Below are 16447 nucleotides of genomic sequence, written 5' to 3' on the forward strand. Positions count from 1 at the left end.
AGTTTATATAATTGTCAATTACATAGAAGAAATATCAGTTTTATAACCATTCTTCTAAGTGTAATCCTTGCCAATAAAACTCTTTTCACTACCTTAATGTCATGTTGAATCTAAGATAATATTACTATTGGTGTCATATGAAAACTAATTAAACATTGATGTAACCAAAAGTACAAATTGAATAACATTGTAATTCGACGTAATCAAAAATAACACCGGCCATTAAAATGCTGAAATTGTATGTTTAAGTGACGATGATAAGATTGGTGATTTCATATAATTATTTCGAAAATTTAATGCATTTGTTTAGTGATTTTTAATTAATTTGTGATTTTGGGCAGTTAATTTTATGTTCTTGCGTAATAAATTAATTGCAGCCATTTATCAATTAAAGTCGTTAGATATTTGAAAGAGATGTTTGCATAATGCACACGTGTTAGATTAAAAACTAAACAAACATATTGAACCTTATTTTTTGTAGTATTTGTCCTAGGTATGTTATATATCATGCCACGTCAAAAATTAATATTTATTTTGTCAAAATGTCGTAAAAAGATACAAAATTTTCCTAAAACGTGTAAGCCTTAATTGGGTTTTTATCATCAAACCATTGCAGTAATTTCTATAGAAATTTGCGGTAATTGCATAAGTTTTTTTTTTAAACGAACCTAGTTAGGATTATATACAGTTGTTTACCTATTTGTCATAGCCTCGACATGGCGTTGTACTTTTTTTTAAGTAGTAACCTACAGAGATAATAATATGAAAAAAAAGCAATTACTATAAAAGCTTCATTAGGATAAGCATTTTTAAATGATTTGTTACAGTTTAACCACCATAGGTACCGGGAAATTATTAGGACAAGTTTTTCGATAACGCTCGTCATAGTATAAATTTTTTTTATCTGAAATATAGTTTTTTTCAAAAAAATCCTTCGAACACAATGCAGTTATTATAAGTGTAGATAACAAACAGCTAATATAACTTTGCTTTTCAAGTAATTTGTAAAAAAAATAGGTCACCACATTTATTCATAATTAACTAGAATGAAAAACATTTAAAACCTATTTTTTTATTTATTATTTACTTCACTTGGCCAGCGATATATCCATAGTAATTATCTGGAAACTGCATTAACTTTTTCTATCAAGTATGACCTCCCAATAACTTTACCATCTGTGTATGAATTAATTATGCACTGTGTTTCATTTATCTTATATCTAAGATTTCAATAATTTTGCACAATTTTTCAGATTGCACTATCGATTATATTATTCTGTTGACATAGATGTTAAATTCAAATGTTTACTCGTTGATGACTGAAAAACAAATCGCTCGTGCATATAGTTCTTATGCAATATTAATGAAGAAATGCATTTATTACTGTGGATACTTTGATTTTTAATACAAAGGCGATTTGCATTATAAAATCAGCAGGCACGACACGGCATTCTGAGAAAAACAAGTGCTGTCAGTAATCTAACCATTAACTTTCCATTTCGATTTTATTACATATTTTATTTGGGAATGTAGGCAACTAGTGTATTGGGAAAAATCTGGATAATTTGTTCATTAGGTTTTGCTTAAAGTTTTCGAAATATATTTTTAAGTATTAGTTGAACTTTTATCAATATTTGCTAATTTTCTATTTTTAAATCCTTAACCAACTTGACTTATGATTTAAATCAGAAAACACCGTTAAAAGTCAACAAATGAGTTATGATTAAGCTCTTTGCTAGTTTTTTGATTTTAATTATTTTCCACCAAGTTTCTGGCATTAATGGTTTAGCTATTTGCATCATCATAATTAAATTATAATAATAGCTTTATACATACATTCACCATTGTACTTTCCTATGAAACATCGTATCAACTGCATAGCTTCAGGCAGATCCACTACTTCTAATCTTATTACAATCACATAATTTGTTTCAGAATTTATAAATAATAAATCTCAAGTTCATGTAGTATTTATACTTCTCGATAACTTTCAACCGCCTTGATGATCAAATTCCTACATCAAATCTTCCTGATCAATTTGAGGTTTTATCTCGTTTAACTGCTCTAATCTCTTTCTATCTTACAAATCGCTCTCAATATATTGAAAACTTTGGATACAGCTCTCGTGAAATAATAGCTTTTTCAGGTGTACCACAGGGCTCTCACTTCAACTCGTTCATAAATAATATTTCCAAGGATCTAGAAGTAAACAGCTTATTATACTGCTATGACAAAATGTTATACTGTAGGATTGCCACTATTAAAGACTGCGTTAAGCTCCAGTCCATTAATTCAGTCAACAACTGGGGCAAAAAAAACAATTTACCTTTAAATGCGTTTAAATGTATTGTAGTTTCCTATACTTTATAAAAGAACTGTATTACTTACCAGCATAAAATTAAAGATGAGATGCTACCTAATTTACATATCGAAGATATTATAATATTAAGTTATAAAATGCTAGGCTTCAATATTAGCACCTCTCATATCTTTGACAATATCTATAGCATTAAAGTTTTACAGTTTTCATATGTTCGTTTAATTTTAGAATACTCTTGACAAGACTGGTCGCCAGAGTATCAAAACCATATTCAAGAAATTGAAAATATACAGCGTAAATTTCTTTCATTTATATGCGAAGAAAGATACCTAAAAGTGGGCTTTTTACATGATCGTTTGCTTGCAAGATTTCAGTAATCATCTATAGAAGAAAGGAGGAATTCAATAGATCTACAATGTTTTCATAAATTAATTAAGGGCTGTTGTTAGTTGATTCACCAGAGATATTGCAACTTCTGAACATACATATTCCTCGTCTATCACCTTGCAGTCGTCAAACCTTTTATCTTGTAAGATCTAGGACCAACATCACCAAATCTTAGAAGACCATTAAAAGCTTAGACCATGGGCTTGAACACCAGGAAGAACGAACGAAGGACTTCTCATAAAAGAACTAGCTTGTACAGCTCTGTTGCACTCGCGAACCTGTTCATAACTTAGCAATGTTTGCCTGATCCTTCAAGCCAAGTGAGTTTAAGGAACTAAGAAAGTTATAATAAGTTAAGCGGGTATCAAGAAAATTGAAAGAAGATTAGATTTCTGACAGGTTTCTAGCAGATTCAGAGCTAAGGATCTTGTTGGACTAGAGCCGCTGAGAAATATTATCAATATATTCAGTGAGATATTTCTCTTAAATGTTGTCAAGTAAGTCTCTAATTCTGGTGTTTCTAAAGGATGAAGTACTATGGATATCGATGCAGCATAGGTTAGACTTGGGCGGATTATGGTTAAAATATTTATTTTATTTTGAGTGATTAGGTCTTTTGAGAGATAAAGCATTTGTTGGCTGAAGTTTTTTGAATAAATATCCTCTTGTCCATCCGGGATCATTATCCATAAATTATCCAGGGTTGGGTTGGGCAATTGTTGATTTTATGAATAGTGTGTCAACTGACAGAAACATAAATCATTTACAAGATTCTGTCCTTGGTCCTCTGCTGTTCCTAATATAAATTAATGCTATTCCAAATGTTTAACATTTAAAAACTATCCTTTTTGCAGATGATACTAGTAATATTATCCAGTACTCCGCTTCTGATTCTCTGTTAAAGATGAAAGGTGATAGCAAATAAAATATTAAAAGGTTTTTGGTCAATGGACTTTCCCTAAATACCATGACGACTAACAAGTTAAACTTTAGCATAATAAGAAATTCACTTAATAGACCAGTTGTTGTCTCACACACAAAATTACTTCGGGTTAATTACTAGGAGTTACCTTAGATGCTAAATTCACATGGAAAGAACATGTAGATCACCTGTTAGATAAGTAAAATACCTTTTATGGTAAGATCCTTAAGGGCGATTACATCATTGTCCACTATTTTGTCTGCCTACCACGGCTATTTTTTTGCAAATATGTGCTATGCAATTCTGAACTAGGGCCATTCTAGCCATGCATAGGAAATCTTTAAGCTTTAACGTTAATGTATTAGAACCATGGTTGGCCTGGAACATAAAGATTGTTGTAGGCAGTACTTCAAAGATCTTCTTATACTTTCATTTCAATACGCCTACATCTATCAATGTTTAATTTACATTTTTAATAGCATCTTCCAGTTTGGATTACCCAAGCATAATTATCACGGAGTTTCGCAGACTGTCTAGTATCCGGTTATTTAATATTAATTCACTCCATATAAGAAATCTTGAAGCCAATATATTTTTTAAGAAAATTAAATTTTATTTGGCAAACGGCGGTTTTTATTCTTTTGATGAATACTTGGCAAGTAGTTTTAATTTTTTTTGTTTGATGATTTTCAATTAAACTGTAACTGTATCCAAATATGCAATTCTCAGATTTTAGATTGCCAGAATTTATTTGTTGATTCTGTATGAAAGTTTGTTTTCTTTATGCGTTCTATTTGTCACATTTTATTTGACGTCTGCTTGTTTAGGTGTAAAAAGTTTATTTTTTATCCTAATTTGAAAAGTGAGGTTGGTTGTATAGCAAATTAAGAGGGGTCTTGGGTGAAAGATTGTTTGAAGATGAAAATAAAACAAAATTCAAAACTTTACAACTGATTAATGTATTTATGATACATCGGACTTCAAACAACTATTGCATACTCAAGGCCTTCCCAACGAATTATAAAATAAAATTATTATTGATTTAATATTACTAAAACCGGTAGTTATTCGAAACATAAATCCTACACTTATTACTCTTTAAATACAATTCTCTTGATGTAACTTAAACAACAGCCTGGAATCCATGGTCACACCCAAATCCCTAATACAATCCACATACTTTAATTTAGTTCCAACAAGATAAATATCACATTTGTTCTGTACTTGCGGTGATTTTTTTGAGAAAAGTATGCGACATCGATTAGATACTTGAATTGATGTTGGAGGAGCACACTTTGGACAACTTTTGTAAAAATAATAATATTACTTAAATAAATAATAAAAAATTAAATATTTTTTTATCACTTAAAAACTTGTATTTTAAAGTAAATATTGTAGAAGCAAAAGTTTTAAATCCTCCATTACAATTTTATTAAATTGGGCTGGCTTTTGTACTAAATTAATTAATAAAAATTTTATTATTTATTATTAAAATGGCAATAAACTAAAAAAAAATGAATAATTACTAGAATAAAGAAAGTCTAATCAAATCTGAGCAACATGTCCATGGTTTTTAATTTTTTGTGCGAAAACCGTGCATGTAACGGACAAAGTCTAGGGGATCAAAAATATTGCAAATAAAACAGGGAATTTAAAAATATTTTTTAATACAAGAAAAACCAGTGGTGTACCATTTTTCTTTATAAAAGTATTTAGCGAAAAACCCGCACACACGCCATTGGAGAACATAAAAATGTTAAAAGTATGTTGGTAAATGGCTCTGAATACACAGACCCTGCATACCAATCTTTGGACAAATATCTATAGGGGTATTTAAGTTATCGAAAAAAAATCATTTTTTTGTTAAAACTTTACCACCCTGTAGCTCAAAATCTAAAAGGTTTAGGACCTATGTTTATAGGAACTTTTTTGCGAATTTTTGTCCAAAGAAGACGTTTCTGAATTTTGTCGCAATATATAAAAAACACCCTGTATATTACAAATTTTCTTTACTTGCCAAATTATTGTTTAGTCTTAACAAAAACAACTTAATCTTTCATACTACGAAACACACTTATAAAACTAAAATATAACTTGTTAGTGGTGGAAAACCCAATAAGGTACAACGAAATGTCATTTTACTAAATTGCAGTTTTCGCCAGACATGTAAATCTGTAATTATTCACAGCCATAAGTTAAATACATGACAAATTATCACTGGTTTATAATTCTATAGTATTTCCATCCATTAGGAAATTTTGCTTTTAATACCTGAACCTTCAATAAACTTTATTAAAAAAAAAATCTTTTATTCATTTGACTTATCCAGGAATATTTGACAAACTTTATCTATAAACGAAATCTTAAATTGCTTATAGTGGCTGCTACAACAAAGAACTAATGGCACTTTACCTAATTAACCCTTGATTAATGAAAAATGATAAATAAGCTTTTTAAATAATTGTCCCTCAGGACTATTTAGTAAAACATGTTTGTAGCTTTAGATTTGAGATCCCTGATAAGGTTTTTATATTAACAAAGTACGCTTAATTTTCCATTTGAAATCACAATGTAACACAATGTATAAAAGCATTAAATTTATGAGCTAAATAACATTTGCATTTTACGACTCCAAAGTGCCTTTAAGAATTATGTCTGTACATATAAGACACTTAAGTAATTTCTACCAATGATAATTTAGAAATCATATTATTAACCTCAAAAATGTTAAATTAAATTCAATTATGCAGACTTTTTACCATTTATCACTTCAATAACGACCATTTACGTATGTTGATTATGTCGAAAAAAATATCAATAACGGTTTATGTACTAAGTAACCACGTATTGTTTGCGTTAGATTCGAAATCGTTAACTTATTATGGTAATGTATTTGCATTGAAATTTAAGAAATTAAAAGGTATAATTATCGCATTAGAAATTTAAACGGTAGTTTTGTGTGTTATATTTAAATTTTTGTCTAAGGTTTAATTTATAAGATTAATGGTATAATTTTTTTTAAAGATTCTTTCACTTCATTTTTTACATACAAATGAGAAATTAATACTCGAAAATCGTAAAGAATAAAAACATAAAAACGATGTAAAATAAGCCCTCACTTCCCTCCTCTATTAATTTTTTTCAATTTAAAAGGTTTCAATTTTTACTAATTTAATAGAATCAATGTTAAATAAAAAAAAGAAACCAGTTCAAAGTTTGGCAGCAGGTCACAATAATTGTAAATAACAATATGATCATCGTGTCTCATTAAATTATGCACAAAATACACAAATTTCTTATTAATTATACTCGGGATTATTGCACATGTAACTGAATAATAATTTTATTTTATTTCTATAAATTTATTATATGACAGACTCACACTTTAATATGCATACAATAAAATACTAAATACTTATAAAAAATAACTAATACTAATAAATACTTATGGAAATATCCATTAATATAAAGTTTTTGAATAAGTGCGATACGTCATGCGAGGAACATAAGGGGCTCTTAAAATCCAGGCCCGTATTTAAACAAACAAACTTGATGATGACAGCACAAATACGAAACGTCGGTTTGAAAATCTGACGACACCATTTTGTAAAATAGAGAAACTAGCAATGAGAATGTATGTAACTTATTTTGTTATATCTATTCAAATATTAAAAAAATAAAAATGAAAATTTTTTCCAAATATCTTCGGAAGTATTCGGAATTTTTAAAATTTCAAAAGGGCGTGTTAATGAGCACCAAATTGCGCAACTTTGCCTGAATTTAAACGACCTCGTATCTCTTCTAGTTTACGAGATCCCAATGGTGAGGCTCAAATTTGGGATACCCAGTACCTACCTCATTGAGCCATACAGCTTTTCGATCTTTCTTTTATTCTGATCGAAAAGTTGGTCCTGCTTTTTTTATAGCCACGCATCAATAAACTTTGTAAACGTGATGAATAATTTTTCGATTACGAACTAAAAAAAATTACTGAAGATGTAATGACATATCGCTAAAATGACTTCCAAAATGCACTACAAATGCCATTAAATAATGAAAAACGTAGATTAGAAAAATCTCTTAATAAATATTTAATGAAACCACGAATCAGATCCTCATAATCACAAAAACCCATCGTTACCAAACCCATGACAACAAAAAAAAACTCTTCCACGTCAATTTATTCATTATTAATGGGGCAAAAGATAAATATCGTGCTTTAGCGGCGGGAACGTGTGAGAGACGCGTGCTGTACCGGAAGTGTCCCGGAATCGGGGGTTCCCCTCCTATTGCTATCGTCCACGGGAGCGTCAGCCGCTTACTAGGACTTCCGTTCGTGTGCATTTTCATTAGCTTATTATTATCATCGTTGTTCACATTACACTTAGCGTACGACGAAGAGTTTTATTGCACCAGCCGCATCGAGGAACATATCATTTTACCTCGTTAGGATAAACACGGGTTGCACTTTACACTCCGGTAGAGACAACCTGAGGTGGGTCTTTAAGACACTTAATATTAATCGGTATATAAACAGTATGTCACTTGGTAATTGTAGTAAAAAAGAATTATAAATTAACAATTAGGTACTATTTATTAATAGCAGTAGGGGGATTTATTAGAAGAAGTAGTTTGAGCTTATGTATACAGTAAACTTTTTTGAGTTTTAAAAAAACTTGCACATTGCAAAAAAATGGTCAGTGCACCTATAGGATGCGAAGTCTGTAATTCCTACTACCACCCCAGCTGCGCGATTCAAGCGAAAGGTTAAAGGAGGAAAAAGTGACGAAACATCGCGTAGTATGGGCCTTATGGATGAAGTTACTTTGTGAAGCACTTAAGCTGTTTCAAGAGAAAATGTACAAAGATATAGAGGAGCTAAAAGGATGTGCTCAATTCATGTCAAAAAATCAGAGAGTCTCTTGGCTGAGGTAAAACTGTTTAGAAATGACAATCTTGCTTACAAGCCTTGGAACAAGAAGAAAATAACCAAGAATAAAAGAAACGACAAAACAATAACATTATTACGGGGATAGCAAGTCAAGAAAAAAAGCAACAAATGTAATAAATACAGTAATTTAGACCATCCAATTAACTATAACAGAAAATGAAATCAATTCGTTTAGGCTAAAACAGAAAAAAAGACAGACCTATCATAATGAGATTTGCAGAACAAAACCCAACATTGTAGGTATTTAGAAAAATTAAGGACATAAGAGGACTTAAAGTGAGTGGGTATTAATATACGTATATAATAATATACATATTATACCGGGTGACACAGGAAAAAGCGAACACTTAATAACTTTTTTACTTTTCAAGATAAACAAATGAAATTTGGTGTATCAATACAATAGTAGTAAGAACATCTTTTGACATTTTCTGTTATTTTTTGTTACTTCCGTTTTAACAAGAAGTGATACTAACTTTTTTATTTTAAATGGGACAATTAGTATATTATTATGTATTTTTAAATACTATTCTGAGAATAATGATACCGCATTTGCCACTTTTTATTTTATACCCATAGAAAAAATAATTTTTTTTAAATTTTAGAATGAGGTGTCATAAATGCATTTAAAATTTTAATTTTTAATCAAGTAATCGCAGAAAAATAATAATTTACATTGTGTTTTATTATTTAAATGAGTTTTTTAGAAATACAGTCAGCAAACATTTCCAATATTAGTAAACATTAAAATTCTTTCCAAAACTATGGCCAATTTATTTGAATAATAAATAAAATTGAACTTGACAAGATGTCATGTATTATGTCAATTGAAAAATAAACTCAAGAATGCGTTAAACTGCAACCTCCTAATCAAGAAATCAAAGCCTTTTATGCTATTTCTATAAATTAAACGCGTTTATTTATATGAGTTAATTTTTTTCTTCTTATAAACTTATTTATCAACCGATTTAAAAAATAATTATATCAAATTATTGGGAAAAAAAAAACCGTGTTTTAAAAGCGGTTGTTCCCAATAATGTGCTATTTAAAAAATAAAGGAAATATCAAAATTAATGGTTTGGACATTTTAAATAGACTATTTTCTATCGAAATACGTAATAATATACCAAGTGTCTTATTTAAAATAAGAAAGTTAGTATCACTTCCGGTTAAACTGGAATTGCCGGAAAACAACTGAATATGTCAAAAGATGCTCTTATAATAATTCTATCGATCTACCAAGTTTCATTTATTTATCTTGAATAGTAAAATAGTTATTAAGTGTTCCCTTTTTCCTGTGTCACCCGGTATAATATACGTATATAATATACAATGCTGATTACAAATGGGAGAAAATTTCGGCATTTAAAAAACTTGACAAAGGATTTACATATCAAGTCTTTAAACTCGATTATTACTAGACCTTAAATATTTGATGAAATTCTTCAGAAAATCACTGTTCTTCGTCAATTATATCCAATATGATGACGCTATTTTTATACCAAATATTTATGTATAAAATTTAAATAAACAGTGTTATTAAAATTAATATTGCATATATATTTTCTGCAAAAATATTGTTTTTTATCAAAAAACCCTTAACCCCCCCCTAACATTTACCCAATAAGAAATTCCGTTGAAAAATCACTGTCTTCCGTTCATAATATCCTAATAACAGTGTTTTTGTATTAATATATATAATTATATAAAAGCTAAAAGGATGAAAATAGTCAAAGTCAAAAACAAAATGTGCTTTATTTGTTTAAACTACTTTGCTTATAAGTAATGAAACAGACAGCTCTACAAATAAACGTACAAAATAAGAAAACATACAAACATTATTAATAAAAATTTTTGTCCGCAAATTCAACGTCACATATTAAAATGCAAAAAAAATTAATACATTCACAAAATAAATACATACACATAATAACATATAATTAAAATGAAAACCCAATAAAGCCTATATATGCCTTCCCCACTAAGAGTTGACGCAGTCGCTGTTTAAATATATGAATTGACGTTGCCTCTTTAATGTTACATGGTAGATGATTAAATACCTTTATGCATTCATAGATGATAGATTTTTGTGTCAAGGTAGATGGAGGTATAGGCAGATGCAAGTTGTTTACTTGACGTGTCACGTACCTGAGATTTTCTGCCATGACGATGTTTGTATGAGATGCTAGCCACCTCCAGGATATAGATATTCGTGACGGTAATAACACTCTCTTTGATGAACCGAGTTTTGCCCTGGAAATATACCGGAGAGTACCGTTTTTGCAGAATTAGGATTGACTAAGATAATGCCTAGGATAATGGCTAGCATTTCCCCAGAAACAAATACCATACCTAATACGCAATTCAATCAAAGTAATATAAACAGATCTACCAACCGATGTGTATACCAAGTTCCTCAGTTGTCAACTTTACTGCAAAACAGCCTGAAGATATCGCCTTAGCAATTTTTATCTACGGTCAATCAAAGGAACCTGCTGGTGCTGTGTTGCTTGATGGTAATGCCCCCAAGAGATACTCTCTTCGGGGAACCTTTAAAGCTCATAACCTTAGTTTATATAGGTTGAGTCATTAATATTTCATGCAAACTTAAGGGCGTATTCCTTGGGCTAAAATATTGTAAAAATTCCTATAAACCTATGTCCGAAAATGCTTCCCTGCGGAGATACAGACTGTTGAAATCTTAATTTCTTTTTTAATTTTTCCAAATAATTTGAAAGTAAACGAAAATAACCGTATAAAATTAGGTATAGAGAGATTTTCAAAGGGGCTAAATTTAAGTTTAAGTTAAGACAAAAGTATCAAAGAGGGTGACACGTATGACATTTTGATTTGATTATTTACATTCTATTTATTCAATTTCATGCTTATAAAATCAAAGCTTTTTACAAAAGGGAAAAGTGAATAACATGACGTTAAACACAAACTAGGAGTACAGGTTATAAATGTTGTTGAAAGTGTTGCCCTCCAACTTTAATGGAAGCACCTACCCTACCCACCATTGATTGCCGAATTGTTGTGCAACTTGCCACTATCCTCTTCGATAAAATGCCGATAAACATCTCCAGTTAATCGTTCTAGCAAAAATAAATAACCATACATTAAGCGAACATTGTTGCTGGTGCCGACTTTCAATAATTTTATGTAGATTTTCGTATACCCCTGTGTGATTGTTGTGAAAATTCATAATTGCGTTTTTTGAGAAATTTGCTTCATCTGTATTTTTACCAGGAAGTGAGGATTCTCTTCCACGATAGCCACAACAAGCCATTGACAAAATGCGAGTTTTTAAGGAAAATCACCTCCAAAAAGTAATTCTCCAAAATAGTTCCGTCTTAACTATTCTGGAGAATGTCGACTGTCTAATATTTAGTGTTATAGCAGTATTTATTGTACTTGTTGTAGGATTCTCCTTAATTTAGTTTAACACTGCCTCTTCCTTTTATACAGTTGCAATTATACGAGATCGTTCATTGTTAGCGGGCAATTTCTTGAAACTGTCATTTTCACCGATTCGATGATGGAGGCGAATAAATACTTGACTATGTGAAAGAGTATAATTTGAGAATTTTTCTTCGTAAATACGCCTTGCTTCGTAGGCATTGCCGTTGGCAATACCGTACACAAAATACATTTCACACGTTTCTCTGTTACTGTAATTTATTTGAAATAAAAAGGACTAGAAAAACACAACAATATCTAACAATATTTCAACCTGCCAAACTATAATGCTGTACATCACTGTAAAGACTGAAGAGGTGGTGGTACAGGCTTCCATTTCTTTTAAAAAGCATTTTTAAAGAAATGGAAGAAAGTAATTGCAACTTGGTAACGTCACGAAAATTAACTGACGTGTATGATTAATTCATTTTTGTAACAGGACAAAAATATAATGAGAATTTTTAGTTTTTAATAGAATCAATTTGTAAAGGTTAATAATTTAAAAGAATCATGTATTTTAAAGGTCACGGGGATTTGAGTTGATCGACTTACGTTCAAAATTTGAGACTTACTCCGGATCAAAACATCCTGTAAATAGAATTCATATTTATATTTTGTTGACACAATTTATAAGGAGAGATAAAGGCTCTGAAACACCTTGAAAAAATAATTAATTAAGAAGCTCTAAAACATCCCCATGTAACAACCCCAACCAATAATTATACACTAATTTCCACCCTTATGGGTGCCATTTGATCTTAACCACCCCTCCAAAGAAACCCCCATATAACTTAACAATAATTTAATCTCATTGTTACAGGTGAAAAGCCACATAAGTGCGTCGTATGTTCAAAAGCCTTTAGCCAATCATCGAATCTAATTACGCACATGCGTAAACACACCGGCTACAAGCCATTTTCCTGTGGACTTTGCGACAAGGCCTTTCAGAGGAAAGTCGATCTCAGAAGACATCGGGAATCTCAACATCCTTCTGTGCCTGAATCCGTTATTAATTCGATTTATAGGCCAACCGATCTGTCTATTACTGAAATCGGTTTAAATAATAATAATTAAGTTGTAATGGTATATTGAGAAAGTGTGTAAACATGTTTGCTGGCTTAACATGCTGAATGCAAGTACAAACATAAATGATATGTGCCATACATAATCAGTCCCGTGACTATGTTGCCATATCTATAATTTGAGGGGCCATGATAACGAGTCCGTCCAAACGTTTCCAAAGTCTAATTTGTTAAAAAATTTAAATGCGATGTACAGGATGGCCACTATGGTATTCAAACGGCTACAAAGTGGGTTAAATTGGAAAAAAGTTGTATATAAAATCGGATTTTATTCTTTCTAAATTCCTTTTTTTTTGAGAAATTTAGAGACGCCTAACAACAATAAAAATATTTGTTGATGGCTGAACTTTTTCCTTACGCTACACCTGTCCTTTTCCTTAGGCTTAAAACACATGATGTTAGATGGCAAAAATAATGTATTCTACGCTATTGGAGCATTGCTAGTGGCGCGCCCCTCACGGCGTTAAGGCCCAAAATCTTCGCAAACAACAAATTACAGCTACTCGTTTTTAATAATTTGAAACTTATATCCAATAATATCCAACAATAAAGGAATATCCAATCCAGTCAGAACGCAGCATATGTCGGTTGCAACAAAATTAAACAGGTCCTATTTTTTAAAACTCTTATGGAATTTTAATAAAGATTTTTGTGGATATCTAAGTTGAATTTATCGATCGAGATTTTAAACTCCTACAATAAATCCAAATAAGTAATTAATTTGCAGACAATTAACATGCTGCGTTCTCAATTTGCTTGCTTACAATCGATCGAATCAACATTTTTTAATAACCTTCGATCAGACCACAGATCTTTTAGTTAAAACGTCAACGCATTTTTTAATATTAAACAATTTTATTAATTTTTTGATAAAATATCGCATTATCAACACATCTGACTGAATTTATTGTGTACCAATGCCAATGGTGAGTAATCATATCAAAATTATACATCCAATTTTTTCCAATTTAATCATCTTTTAATATTGTCACGTGAAAATGATTGGCCATCCTGCATATATATATTTTTTATTGTATAAATGTAAGAATAAACTATATTGTAAATACGAAATGATTCAATCATGCTAGTCTAAGAAAATAATCCACATTAAAAATGTATGAAAACTGTTACCATTTAAAATGTAAAAAGTGCAAATAAGTTTATAATATAAAAAAATTATTATAAAATTTTAGTTAAATTTATGTTTTTTTTCTTGTTAGTCGCACTTTAGTTTTCCTTTTATTTGCACTTTACGAGTTTTACTAAGGAGAATTCCGGATTAGTGTTAGTGGAGCCTTTTTAGTAAAACTTCATACAGCTTAAAAACCAAAGACTTGTAAAGTAAATTGTAGTTCTTTTTTTCTTTTTTTTTTGTAAATAATCGACGGCTTGTAGAAACTTTTTTCTATTTACTGGATTTTGGGGCCATATTAGTAGAAATTATTACGTATTAGTTGAGTTATTGATTTTTACATATCGACACGAAAGTTGTATTTTTGAAATAAAACTTTTGATGGTTTTTTGTGTGTTTTATTTTGTATTTTTTTTTAATTAAATCTTAGGTTTTATTTGATTTTCGTCGTCTACCTTGGCAAAAAATAAAATGCACTTAAAGGTTATAAAACAAAATTAAAATTAATTTAAGGAATAAATTTTGTCCATGAAACTAAATGGATAAGGTTCATTAAAATAAATGGATTTATTTTCTTGTTTTTTTTTCGCCTTTTTTCCTCATTTCCTTAGTTCTCTTATTAAATTTCCATCCTACTGATTTTATAAAAAAAATTATTTTTTAAATTATTTTGGTACATCTGTATCAGCTGCAAATTGATCTGATAATAATCATCATACTAATCGCAAAAGATTATAATCCAGAAATAAATAAAATAATCATTATGAATTAATAATTCCTTATATGCTATGAATTGATTGAGTAATCATTTTACTGATTGTAAGGGTTCACCAACAAAGAATAAATACAATAATAATTGTTAGAATTAAGATATGCCCAGAAAGCATAAAATTGAAATCCGTAATCAATTAAATAATCATTTTATTGCTACGAAAAGTGCATCTATAAGCTTTGCCTAAAATAATTATCTTGTCAAAACACCGTTGAAAAATTATTTAAATGGTGTTTTGTTTCTGTGTGCTCTATACGAATTTGCAAAATAAGTTTTGGCACTTACAGTTTTTTTTTAATAATATTTTTGCCAATACAACATTGCGCTATGCTTGTCAAAAGTAAAGGGGAGTTTTAAAACTCAAACACCAATCAAAGCTTCAACAACTGAACACTACACGCCCATCAAGCAAGACGGACTCAATCTCAACGAACGAAAAAAGCATCCATCAGAGTCCATCAGCTTAACTCGAGCAGAAGTCCATCAATTTTCGATAAGAGACGGGAGAACTCTGGACCAACTGGTAAGAAAACCACAAAAAAACGAATATCTCTAGACAGAAACAGACTACACTCAAAGATCTTAAACGGGACACCAACATCAGGAGCAGACAAGGGCAACGCAACAGTGTAAAGGTTGCAGAAAACTAAAACAATATGGTTGAATATGTCTTGAAAAGAAATATAAGCTACTACCCAGGTAGCAAGATGACGTCAAATGACGTTAAGCGACATTATTTTTAGGTCGCATTTGGGTCACAGACTTTTTGCGACCTAAAATGACCTCCAGGCGACGTCATTTTAACGTCATTTTGACGTCAGTGAAACGTCTTTATGTCGTCTTGATTGGTCTTATATATCCTTTATACGTTTTGTTATTTGATTTAATTTAATTAGATTCTTGACAGCTTGGAATTTTAACTTAAGAAATAAAAGCATTAATTTCTAGTAGTATGCTTTGTTATATTTATGTTACGTATGATTTTTTATTTAAGTGTATGTAAAAAACTAATTTTTTTATCAAAAAAACGTGATATTTACTACTCAGGAGGTAATGTCCGCCCGAAATATATAAAAATTAAAAGTTGTCAGTATTTTTGTACGGAATGTTTCCTCAAGAAAATTAACTGAAGACTGTTTGTTGTATTTTGGTATACTTATAAATAAATAAATAAATATATATTTAGAATTTAAGGAAGATTGTTTTTTTTTTTATATTGAAGAAGTCCTTAAAGGCCCAGGTAGCAAGGGTAACATAAAATCCTGGACCAACAATAGAAAGGAGAAATTACTGAAGTGTTCTGCTTATCTCTCTGATTCATTGCGGACCAAACTCACTCCACACCATAGCAAGCCACCACATTTCTAGCTCCAACATCGAAACTTGCTAAACACATGTTGAGAAATATCCAGCCACTATAAG

The 16447-nt window shown here is 30.3% G+C and overlaps 1 protein-coding gene across 1 annotated transcript in view; it reads left to right on the top strand.

The window, feature by feature from the left end:
- The window catches only part of LOC126744058 (zinc finger protein 75A-like), a 42566-nt gene extending 27926 nt beyond the window's left edge, over positions 1–14640 (top strand). The window contains exon 6 of the mRNA XM_050451388.1: positions 12860–14640. Coding sequence (XP_050307345.1) covers positions 12860–13113 — 254 coding nt within the window. The 3' untranslated portion in view covers positions 13114–14640. The remainder of the gene's footprint in view (positions 1–12859) is intronic.
- Positions 14641–16447: the final 1807 nt, after the last annotated feature.

The sequence above is a fragment of the Anthonomus grandis genome, chromosome 13, assembly GCF_022605725.1.
Source record: "Anthonomus grandis grandis chromosome 13, icAntGran1.3, whole genome shotgun sequence".
Classification (NCBI taxonomy): domain Eukaryota; kingdom Metazoa; phylum Arthropoda; class Insecta; order Coleoptera; family Curculionidae; genus Anthonomus; species Anthonomus grandis.